Raw genomic sequence first — 12,809 nt, forward strand, 5'->3', positions numbered from 1 at the left:
AAGAAATATTTTCAGAACTGATGGGAGAAATAATTCCAAAATTGTAGAAAATTTCCATAATCAAACAGTTGAACCTCAGACACCTTGTTTGCTAATGTATATATACAGAGTGAGAGTGCAAGGTAATAGGGCGTATTACCTTACTACCGAACCGTTGATCCTAGAGCAGTGTTTCTCAACCTATGGTCTGCGAACCAAAAATGGTCCACCGGCAGACTTGATAAAATTATATATCCATGTAATCGATATTGGTAACATCAATATTGGGTTCAAATAAAATTGTACCTTTATACTTAGGTTCATCATCGAGGGGAACTCACGAAACTGATATATCACTAAATTTTGCCAAAAATTGCAATTTGCTAATTACTGCTAAAATCATTCAAGTAAGTGGAAACAAAGGTCTACTATACAAATCACACTTTTCAAAAGTATATAGTATTTCACGAAAAAAACCATTCAAATGATCGGATGACCATAATTAACTGAGAAAAGCGCAGTAGACTCTGTTCATAAATAAATAATACGTAAAATACGGGACACCGCCAATTGTCATCAAAAACCATTGCCAAAAGTATTCACAATCACCGATCGTGATTAAAACTGCTGGAAAACCGCGGAAAAATACGTTAAACCTCACAAATATGGGATATAAATATTTATCATTTTTCTGCCATATAATTACCATAATATTATTTATATTATGAAAACGCTGTGTGCGTGTATTACGAATTTAGTAATTATTACAAATTCAAATAATTATCGTTGAAAAAACGGGACAAATATATTAAAAAAATCGAAACAACGAAAATTAAAAATTACAGGTGTGTCCCGTAATACGGGATACAAGTGGTCCGTCAAATTGTTTTAGACATACCTCAATGGTACTTGTTTTCAGAAAGGTTGAAAAAACAGTGTCTCCCCTAGAGGCACATACTTTCTATCATAAAAATTATACAAATAACGTGTGGTATTCAGACATGTTATTCATGTTGCAAGGGGTTGAATAGTTTTTAAAATAAAGAAATTAACTTTTTATACAGTCCCCGTGTGTGCCCGAAATCCCAATTAAAGAATTGTTGCCGTGTCTCTCCTGATGCCAGAAAAAGAAAAGAAAAATCCACGCTTCTGAATGCAATGTTCAGTGAGATATTCGAATTCGAAAAACGGAGAAATGTTGGAAAAAAACATTGAACATTGAAGGACCGGACACACCCCACTTCACATCTCTCAGCGAGATATCGAAGTTTTCCCGAAAAATGGATGTGCCCGGAAATTTTATTAAATGACAAGTAACATAGGGCCGCTTCCGACAAGGACATCAAATGTAAATTGAAAAGTGGCTTTAACAATAATTCATATAACATATAACAATATCATGTACTTCGAAATGTAAATATATGTTTAGGGCAATCGTGCCCAATAACAATGATTAACCTAGAAATCTCGCATAAAGAACTATCACCCGCGTCTCGCGCTAAACAGCAACCTAGGATGATGACATTCCACTCATGGTTACATAGTCAGTTCAGGTTCTTGCATAGCAGCTTACGTTGTTGCCGCTATGGTGGTCGAGAGGTCATAGTGACGGACTCGCATCGCAAGGACCCCCCACCATCGCCATAGTGGTGAATGCGAGCCAATCTCGCCACAGAGAGCAGCGGGCCTACAAACAGTGCAAATATTCAGTCACTACACTTCACTTCTGAAACATAGATGGCAGCACTGAAAAATCACACACAACACTAGATAAGCGCTCTGACTGTTAGGAACACACACTTACACTTCCGGCACAACTCGCTAGGTTGTAAATTTCCCGTGGCGACAGACCTGAGTTGTGCTCAGTTTGAAAGAAAAGAAAGCCGCCATATAGTGTTCGTCCTCTTTAGATGAAATGTCTTCATTCTCTCCTCTATTCATGTCACAAAAAGATGCATCTACAATGAGTAGATCTGCTACTCAGTGGTGGAAAATCCGTAATTGCAGTGGCATAATCGGGTATCACACACACACACAGTGGCCATTGTAAATAAAAATAAAAATCGTACGCTGATCGCGTTCCTACAGAAATAGATTAAGAAAAAACAGCATTAAATGCGGGTAAAACTGTTTCACCCGATGTTATAATACATGGTAATTTTACTTTGTCTCGCTCGTATTACAGAATCACTTCACGAGCTAGCTGTTGGGCCACCCCCGGTGGAGTATAATGCAAATTTTAATCAATATCATGTTCAATGTCTTTTTTTGAAATGAATAATTGATTTGCGGTACTTGTGATAATTTTATGCGTATTTTGGTGAGAAGAGAGGGTTCACTTGAATATATTGACTCAGCGTTTAAAAAGAAATTATTGATATAAGATGTGCTTTCTTTAAAGCACATGAAGGCGAGCAAAATCGATTGATAGAAGCTTTGAAATAGTAAATAATTACGACGAAAAATAATTACGGACGACATTAAATATATAATGTTTATTGCAGTAGTTTGTTGATTGTTTTCCAAAAATGTTTAGTCTATTCGTCGATTTGTGTTTCTGTGCAATATTGTTAATTTGCTTATTGAGAATTCCGCCTGTAGAAATGATGTTCGTTTGTCACCCTTTAGGTCAAAGTCTTGGGTACGGTTTCGTGAACTACGTTCGAGCCGAAGATGCAGAAAAAGCTATCAACACATTAAACGGCCTGAGGCTACAAAATAAAACAATAAAGGTGATTTTATTTTTACAGAGAAATTCACTGGCATATCATTTATTTGGGATAAAAATTTCAAGTTCAAACAAGTGAATCTTTTAGTTTTACTGCGAGCAGGGCTGCAACTATACACGAAAATTTACTCTGTCACCTGGGGGCCAGTACCTATTTTTTCAACCCCCCCCCCTTTCCTTCATAATATTTAACGGGGGGGGGAAAGTAAACTCAGCGCCGTTGATGGTCCAGCGCCCAGGGGATGAGCCCCCCCCCCCCTCAAATTACGACTCTGACAGTAAGATATGGTCAATGTAGTAGTAGTCGATGTATAGAAAGACGTCACTCTCATCTGTTAATACAACAGATACGGGCGTAAAAGTGGCTGAATGGAAAGATATCGGTGTTTCAGGGAAAGAAAATTCATGTCTGCCCTCACCGGATCTCGAACCCCGGTCTCTCATTTGCCGCACGAGTGCTCCACCAACTATAAGCTAAGAAGGCAGATAGAATTCTCTCCCCTTGGAGTGTATATGTAATGCTGAATGGCTCTGCGCATTGGGTAGCAGCAACATTCAGCTTATAGCTCGCATATGACATCAAGGCTCCAAGGGGGCGAATTATATCTGTCTTCATAGCTTAGTTGGTAGCGTACTCGTCTGGCGAACGAGAGAACGGGGTTGGAGTCCCCGTGAGGGCAGCGATGAGTTTTCCTTCTCAGAAACACCATCTCCTCAATCAGCCAGTTTTCCGTATCTGTTGCAGTGGTCGATACGTCTGTGGTAAAATCCAGGTCCTATAAACCACGTTCTGAATCCCGCGTAATTCTCACCCTAATGCATGTCCGTCTTCCTTCCACAAGGGTGGGGTTGTCCAGCCCTGGGGCACGGGACGATTCTTATGTCTTTTTTTTTTGTTTTTAACACTATAAAGTCACCATAGAGCGACCCGTTTTAACCTGTCCTGCGGGCCCACCAAAGATCACATGCCAATAGCCCTGCTACAGGATATGGGAAGAGTCATGTGTTGATGATAAAATAAGAAAGAATACGCGGAATAAAACTAAAATCTGTATTGAAAAAAGAAAAGAATTTTTTCTTACTAAAAACCTCTAAAAAATTATCTTTTTTTCGGCATTTCAATTAAATTTGAACTCGTAGAAAGATATCGACTTGAAATTAATATCGAAAAAAAAGTACCAATCATGTTTCAGATGAATGAAAAATTTTAATGAAATTCTTCATAGGACTGGGGTGTGTGGGGGAGTTCTATTCAAACTCCATTATGATTTGAGATATTTCTTGAATCATCGAACACAATACGAGTAAATATTTGAATGTAAATTGAATTTTGAGAGGAAAAAAAAAAAAAGAAGAGAAATTTATTCAAATCGAAAATTTTACTTTAATGAGAATTTTTTTGTATTCATTTACGAAGCGAATGAAAATTGAGTTTTCTAATTATTCCGAGAGGAAAATAACGATGGAAAACACGCCTAATTGAAGCTTTTCATAATCGAAAACGACAAAAGAAAAATCCATTTCAATGAAATAATTGAACTAAATTTGATGGAAAATGGAGTTTCTCAAATTTCTGCATACATAACTTGCTCAAAATTGCTTTTATTGATTACATCATACATGATTAACTTGATAACTGATGATTATCAGAGAATTTTTTTTCACACTGAATGCAGGAAATTTAGATCCTGAACACGAAAAAATACGGGACGTCACAGAACAAAAGTTTTCAAACGTAGGAAAAAATTGCCAATTATAGCTGAAGTTGTTGGTGTTTAGGCGGGAAATGAAGGGCCACTGTGCGCAGACCGCAAAGAATTAAAATATATTTCACGGAAAAAAAGTGTTGAACAAAAAAAATGAAAAAAAAAAATCAATAATGTGTGAAATTTATTAAATTTAAAAAAATTTATTAATGAAATGCTTTAATTATCGTAATTGCAACTTATAGAGAAATAGAAATTTATCTTTAACTACGATTTCAGTTGAGATTATGAATTAAAGTAAACTTCGTTTAAATTATGGGACATTTCTACTAAAAAAGACGGGACGGCCAAAATTATGGGTAAACACTGTCATCTGGTCACTTCATTCGTAGTATAACAAAGCAATAATTTGAAAAGAATTATTACAACTTCAAAAATATATTCCGAGGTTTCATAAAGTCGAAAACCTATTAGCCCTATGCAAAATCATATCTCGTAAAAAGATTTTAATATTCATTTTATACTAGCTACTAGCGCTGCCTTGATTTTCTCACTATACTGGGAAAAATTGAAGAAGTGACAAATCCGTACAGGAATAAACATATCTGAGACACATTGCTAGGGAACCACGGTAGCCAAAGTAAACACTCCGAAAGTCATTGTTGAGACCAACGGTTTTTCGCCCCTTTCGGGTATTTAATTTGCCCAGCCCTGACGGACTTTTAGAGTAGCCTATCGCCAATCCGGGTCCAGTTCAGTATAAATGCAAAATTTGGTGACGATTTGTCTAAAGTTGTAGATTTTTATAGAAAAAACACACACACAGAAAATAAATTTTTTACATAGATTATATATTATGCAATTCATACGATGATTCGAAAAACATTCTATTGAATATTTGTTTTTCCCGCAATTTCTGTGACGTCACAGGTGTCCTACGCCCGTCCTAGCAGCGAGGCCATCAAAGGGGCCAACTTGTACGTCAGCGGGCTTCCGAAGGCCTTCACACAGCAGGACTTAGAAGCCCAATTTGCCCCTTTCGGCCGCATCATAACTTCCCGTATCCTATGTGATAACATCACAGGTAATAGTGGCGGTCAGTAACAATTTCTTATTATTTTTTAATTATTATAGTTTTATTGTTTCTCTTTACTGTTTTGTTTTTCGCATGATTTTGCCATACATTCTTCTTTTTTTTTTATTTTTAAAATTTCTTAAAGAAAAATTTTGCTTATTCAATTTATGATGATTTTGTGATCTCTAATAAAAATCAATATTTACTGAAGAAGAATGAAATATTTCAAATACATAATGAAGGAAAAGAATGTCTTGTTACACTATTTTTCATTTAATGTAAATTTAACCAGAATATAACTCAGAAAAAAATAATTCATGATATGATGAAAAAATTTGAATGAGAAACTTTGAAGTGAAATGTAAAAATATATTTACAATATTTTTTTTAAAAATCATTAATTGCAGTTTATAATTGTTCTGATGGTAATTGTATGTCTTCGAAAAAAAAAATGTTTAAAAAATAATGATATTGGATTTAAATTGTGTACAAAAATGCATTTTATCTTGGAGCTTTTTTGAAAATTAGTTTCAGTTTTTCATGTTTTTTTAATTCTTTTTTTTTCTTTTTTTTCCCGCATGTTTTCTTTGCTGTGTGTGTGTTTGCACATCAACATTTTTCATGTGAGCAATTTTTTTGATTCATCAAACCAACACATTAAATACTCTTTCCGAACAATATTCCGAGTGGAAAGAACATTTCTATAAATGCATTCCTGTGCGTCTGCTACGAGAAGAGACTTCGCCACTCGAACCTTCGAAAAAGTATTCTTCCATTGTTTTGCAGAAAAAGATGAAGTAAACTTTTTGTTTTGTGTGTGTGTTGCATGAATTCTAATCCACCATCTACCATTCCTGGAATGGTAGTGTCAGTATCGTTTTGTAATGCAATTATCTATCGGTGTTAAATTGAATCTGCCGAAACAATTTTTTCGTGACATAGGTGTGGTCAAGTCTCATCTCGTGACAGACAGACTCAACACTTCAACAGCTGTGTATTCAGCTGTGATTAAGTTCATATATTTCTCATCTTACGAGTCGAACTATTTTAACGAAATTAAAAATTTAATTAAAATTAAAAAACGAAATACGTATATACAGGACGTCCATAATTAAAAGACCCTATCTCAATTAAAGTAGCCTACAGGCGAAATCAGTCATCGGAAAAGTGTGAAATTTTGTGGAAGACTTCATTAAGTGATTGATGGGAATTTGTTTCAGGGGAAAAAATAGTTGCACGTGTCGCCACCAGAGGACGTTTGAATACCTGTGTAAACATGTAAATTTATGTGATGTCACACAGCAGCTGTTATAAAACCTAGAAACATTCGCCGAGATCTTATTTCTCAATGTGTTTGCTGCTCACAATGACTGACAATGCAGACACAATCTTTATGCAAGACGGAGCTCCTCCACACATTGCAGTGTGTGTTAAGAATGTTGTAAAAAGGGATTTTTCAGTAGAACGTGTCATCAGCTGGCCTAATCGATGGCCTCCCTGATCCCCGGACCTTAATCCATGCGATTTTTGGCTTTGGGGACATTTGAAATGTCTGGTAAGTCGTGACAATCCAAGAACTTTACCCGACTTTAAAAGAAACATTTCACGCCACGTGCTGACCATTTCCCAGCACACACTTCGGTCAGTTGTGGAACATGCCGATTTCACATGTTATCTTAAAATGATGGCCATCATGTAAAACATGTTTTGTTGCAGTAACAATTGTAAAAGTGTTTAACGATTGTTAAAATTGTAAACGTTAGGCTAAATGAGTCATTTCTTAACAAAACGCCCTCTGATGGCAACATGTGCAACTCATTTTTTTTCCCTCAAAACAAATGTCCATCACTTCATGAAGTCTTAAACAAAATTTCACAATTTTCTGATGACTGGTTTCACCTGTAAGCTACTTTAAAATAGAGTCTTTTAATTATGGACGCCCTGTATCTTGAAAAATAATCGATTTCTCTAATTTAAAAAAAAAATATTCTCAATCACAAACGAAATTTTCCAAATTATATGGAAATGTTACCGATGAATTTCTGCTTTGAAGTGTGTAGATTAAAACCAAATTGTATAAATTCAATGTGCCCTGTAAGTGCTGGTGCGGTCTTTGTCTCATCAAAACGTTCGCCGTAGAGGCATAGTTCTAATTTTACAAAAATACTCAAAATATGTTTAGGAATCACACTGTACCAGTTTCGAGAGTAAAAATAACGTGTGCCATAAAATAAAATAAAAATCTAAATTTTTATACTGTCCCTTCGTCCTTTTAACTTCTAATTAGAAAGTTTTTGCCCTGTGTTTCTTGAGACAGGCAAAAAATTTCCACATTTCTATGTGCAATACTCGCTGAGACATTTGAATTCAAATATGGGGGAAAGTTGGAAAAGAACGGCAAAAATGAGGGGAAAAAAGTGTTGTCCGTTTGTTTCGTTAAGCTGTTTTTTCCAACCTATCTCCGACTTCCGAATTCAGATATGTCAGCGAATATTGAACTCAGAAATGTGCAATTTATTTTGTTGGCCTCTGGAGAGACAGGACAAGAACTCCCTATTGGAAGTTAGAGGGGGGGGGGGCATGGCATGTAAAAATTTAGATTTTTTTATAACGCACTATATTTTCCCTCTCGAAACTGGTACAGAGTGATTCCTGAACACATTTTGAGCAATTTTTTTTTTAAATTAGAAACATACCCCTACGACGAACGGTTAATGAGATAAAGACCGCATTAGCACTTACAGGATACTCTGTATAGCAATTCTGTGGTGTTTGGTCAGAACAGGATATCTCCAAAAAAGGGCTTTTTGATCTAAAAGTAAGTCTTGTTAATTATAAATAATTAGAAGTGAAATAAATGCACAAATACGCGCGAATGGCTAAACAACTGATGTATGATATTTTCATTTGTATTTGTGTGTATGCTTTTATTTTTGATTTTTAAATGGCAATGAAATGCTTATATCTCAAAAATGTGATTTTGGAGTTATGTTTTGACCAAACACGACAGAGTTTGCTGTTATAGTATAGATAGCTCATAAACCGTTTTTTAAATGCAGAATCCTCCAGAAAGATTCCGAAAAAACTCAATTAAATAAATATAAATTATTTTTAAGCATTTTATGAATGACATTTTAATCATAACCACGTGTTATGATTTACATTTCTTCATAACCACGTGCGTATGTGTGTGTTTCGTGCAGGTCTTTCGAAAGGAGTCGGTTTCGTTCGATTCGACCAGAGAGTAGAGGCAGAAAGGGCCATCAAGCACCTGAACAACACTATCCCGGAAGGTGCTACAGAGCCCATCACCGTCAAGTTTGCCAACAATCCGAGTAACAACGTCAAGGCGTTGGCCCCGCTGGCCGCCTACCTCTCGCCGCAGAGACGGTTCCCGGGTCCGATCCATCACCCTGCCAATCGCTTCAGGTATATTCCAGTCAGCACTGTCAATTCAAGGTACGAGGACCGATGGAATCAGGACAGCCCGTGAGCTTCTTCTCTCCTCTCCTCCTTCTCTAAAAAAAAAATACAATTTGTGTATTTTCAGTTTTCCTTTTTTTGGTTTTCTTCTAAATTACTCTTTAGTTTCAGTTTGTGTTTCGTTCCTTCGATGACACTTCTCAGGTGGCAGAACTTTGATCAATTTTGCTTTATTGGCTTATGCTTTCTTCCAAAAAAAATTGGTGGCAAAATGCATGCCCTGAACTTTTGTTATCTTTTGCACACAAGAAACGCTTCTATACAACACTGAGATCAGTCGCAGTCGAGAAATGCACTTTTATGGACCAAAATAATTCGAAGTTACCCTTTACTTCACACATGATCAATCAGTGGCCTGATGACCAAATATGGTACTTGGTGTCATCCGCGACCTCAAACCTAATTTTCTAAAAACGAACTAAGCGGTATGTTAACGGATCACTTGAATGATCCGCGGCACAGTTCGAAAATACTTAAGTGTCCCCTGGTGAAGTTCTACATCACTCAAGTTACCCACAGCACCGTTCCAGACCACTCAAGTGATCCACGGTGCAGTTCCAGATCACCCGCAGCCCATTTACAAATCACTCAATAGACCCACGGCACATTTCCCAGATAACTTTAAGGGAGTAGCACCACATTTACAGATCGTTTGAGTAATCTGCGATACAGTTTCAGAATACTTAATTAGCATGTGTGGTGAAGTTCTACATCACTCAAATTACTTGCAGCATAGTTCTATTGCCCACGCTATGTTTACAGATCGCTTGAGTGACCCGCGGCACATTTCCAGACAATCACGTAAATCAGCGTTTCTCAACCTATGGCCCGCGTACCAGAGGTGGTCCGCAAGCAAACTTATTCACCTGTAGTATAAAAAATTGATGGGTTCAAATAATATTATACGTTCATACTTAGGTTAACCATACATCATCAACGAGAATGCAGGGCATTGCGATCCTAAATACAGAATGGCACTAAATTTTGGCAAAATTGCAATTTATTGCTTTTTATGCACCTTTCTAATTACTGCTAAAATTGCTGAAGGGGCGTGTAAATAAAGGGCTGCTACAAATCCCAGTTAACAGAAATGCACAGTATTTCCGGAGAAAAAAAATATTCAAACGATCTGAGATGACCTATTTCGTTGAGAGATTCCAGTATTAATGAAATAAATAATTTGATCTTTTCTCATCTTTTTTTAGAAGAGTTCTCTATCATTTTTTTTTAAAAACCCAATATTTAGAGACCGAACAGCACATTTTTATGGGCAAATTGCCAGGCACGAGCTTTGTTTTCACCGAGTCACGTGATTTCCTTGCATTTGATGTAGCTTCCGTCGCGGCGGCTGGATGCTCCCTCCAGTAATATAAGCTCGATGGCTACAACTCCTTCGGGGAGGCACAGGATAACTATATATAATCGTGATTTCTATTCAATATCAATTCACTACTGATCGCAGTTGTGTTAGAAGCAACGTCTTTTCTTCAGTTCTGTCTTCAGAAGTTTAGTTAGATTTTAGTATGCTATTGGTTTATGGTTTTTCTTCATTATTGAATTTCAGTTGTTCATTTGATCGGTATATAACCAATTGATTATCATGTTTATAAGTATTGCTCTTTAAAAAGTGGAACTTTTTATGGATTTTGTTTAGTTCTGTTTTTTTTGGAGGATACGAGAATATTTCATCAATTTTGTTTTTAGTAAGAAAAGACCAATTCTTTTTTCAGTTCATTTCTTATATTCATTTCGTTTTTTTGTTTTTCTACTCTATATTCAATTTATCAGTGTCTAAGAAATTATGTTGTTACTAGAATAATTTCTTACAAATTCCTGTTTGTGTATAACTTGTGTGTGTTGTGTTAATACAATTTTAAAAATACTAGTAATTTTTTTTTCCTCACTATTGTATTTCTGTGTGTTTTCCCCTTATATCCGAGAACGATTTCAGCTTTAGGTATGTGGTCAGCATCAAGTACTGTTAGCTTCAAGTACTGTGCACGGGAAGAGATCTCTTCAGCTCTATATACGTTATGTTCAGATAATTATTTTTATTATTGCTTCGACTAAGTTCTCATTCCATTATTTTTGTCGTTTTTTGGTTCGTTAATTTCTGTGCAATGAATCAGATATCAATCATTCCATGTTTTCTGTATACTACGTCAGTACGAGATGTTTGTGGATGGTGGTAATAGTTTCAGTGAATTATTGTGTTGAGATATTGGAATAAAAGCGTTATGTTTATGTATTCTAATTTAAAAAAAATCTATTATTATGTTAATTAGATATGGATTTGACCAGGTTTTAGACCCCACATTCGCTCAAATTTATACAGCGTATATTCGCTAACTGCCCAAACATCTTTGATCCTAGTTAGAGGTCTCCTTAGGTCATTGTCGAATCCTGAATATCTAACTGATCTCAGATATTTTAATGAACGATCTATCATCAGACACACTGTTCAAAGATTTGACTTCCGGCTAGAAAGGTGGTTCTCAACCCTTAGAAGCCCGTGGCTTGGTTGATTTCTTTTTTGTGAGTGGAAGGCCCGGCCATACACATGACTAATGAGCAACAAATAAAGAAAAATCAAATAGTGAATCACTCACGCCCGGCGGTTGAGGAACCCTGGATTAGACCATAGACATACACAGACGGTCGACCAATTGAGGGGGGGGGGGAGGGGCAATGTCAGAAGCAAAGGGATGCAAGTGACAAAATTTAGAAAATTTAGTAAAGTGCTTGAAGAGGTTCCTCTATCCAGCATCTGACAACTGGCAGACGGACAGATCCGTTCCATATACTAGGGCGGCTTTCTAGAGGCCACTAGTTTGACTACAACGTAGAACTTCTAAGCTTATGTAGTAGATCAACTTTGAAGCATATTTTCTCGAATATAGATTTTGATCACTTGCATCCCTTTGCTTCTGACCACCACAATTTGGAGGTGGAGGAAGAGGACATAAAATAGCGTTGGAGTGAGAAAATTGAAAAGTATTTGAATTTTGTTTGATCTCTCTCGAAAAAACGGTTTTTGTGAAAAGCTTGGGTCATATGTCATGAACTTCTACTTTAATGGTAATTTCAGGGAAGGTAAGATTGATCTCATATTCTTATGTCCGATTTAAAAAACACTATTACGAAACGAAAAAAAAAAAACTCTTGTTAGAAATTGCGGTAAATAAAATCCGCGGATTAATTTCACCAACGGTTCTCACTCGCGGAGCCCTTTTTAACATGTACAGTAAAACCTCTCTTTTTCGAACACCGGCAGGGCAAGAAAATTCGTCCGTAAAGGAGGGGTGACCGTTAATCAGGGATTTGAAATGCATACTTTTACAAGAGGAAATTATTATTTGGCCGTAAAAGAGAGGTGACCGCATCTGAGAGTTGTTGTTAAGAGAGGTCTTACTGTAATGTCTACGGGTGGAGAACGGCAGGTTTTTCCCTGGGAAGTGCACAACGCTGAGCGCTGGTTGAGAACCACTGGATTATTGTACTAGGTGTACTATGCAAGACCTTTTTCTTTGTTCCTGGTTATGAGTTTCTGTGTTTGCTCTTGGCCTGAACAATAATGAAAATGATGATTTATTCCCCCCCCCCCTAAAACTTTGCTTTTTCGATAAATAGATCGATATTTGTGAATTGGTCATTTGCCATTGGCTGATTGGGTGACTGGGTGACTGGGACAGTGAAATTGACAAAACAAGAACTTTCCGCACCGATAATCATTTTAGAAACTGCAAATAACTTTTAGAATGTGATTCACGTGTCTAGATATTTCACAGAAAATAAAATTAGAGTGTAAAATTAAAATTCAAAATATAATTAGATTTCT

The 12,809-nt window shown here is 36.4% G+C and overlaps 1 protein-coding gene across 13 annotated transcripts in view; it reads left to right on the forward strand.

Moving 5' to 3' along the window:
• Positions 1-12,809, forward strand: part of LOC149087955 (ELAV-like protein 4) — a 96,289-nt gene that overhangs the window by 70,573 nt on the left and 12,907 nt on the right. For 4 of the 13 annotated variants that reach the window (XM_089243004.1, XM_089242973.1, XM_089242986.1 and 1 more), the window contains exons 3-5: positions 2,608-2,711; positions 5,344-5,509; positions 8,692-8,977. In XM_089243004.1, coding sequence (XP_089099130.1) covers positions 2,608-2,711; positions 5,344-5,509; positions 8,692-8,977 — 556 coding nt within the window. The remainder of the gene's footprint in view (positions 1-2,607; positions 2,712-5,343; positions 5,510-8,691; positions 8,978-12,809) is intronic. The other 9 variants (XM_089243019.1, XM_089243028.1, XM_089243048.1 and 6 more) reach the window with 7 other exon arrangements.

This window comes from Pholcus phalangioides, unplaced genomic scaffold (assembly GCF_987345545.1).
Source record: "Pholcus phalangioides strain wild (caught in Gottingen) unplaced genomic scaffold, Ppha-v1.0 ptg000003l_1, whole genome shotgun sequence".
Lineage (NCBI taxonomy): Eukaryota > Metazoa > Arthropoda > Arachnida > Araneae > Pholcidae > Pholcus > Pholcus phalangioides.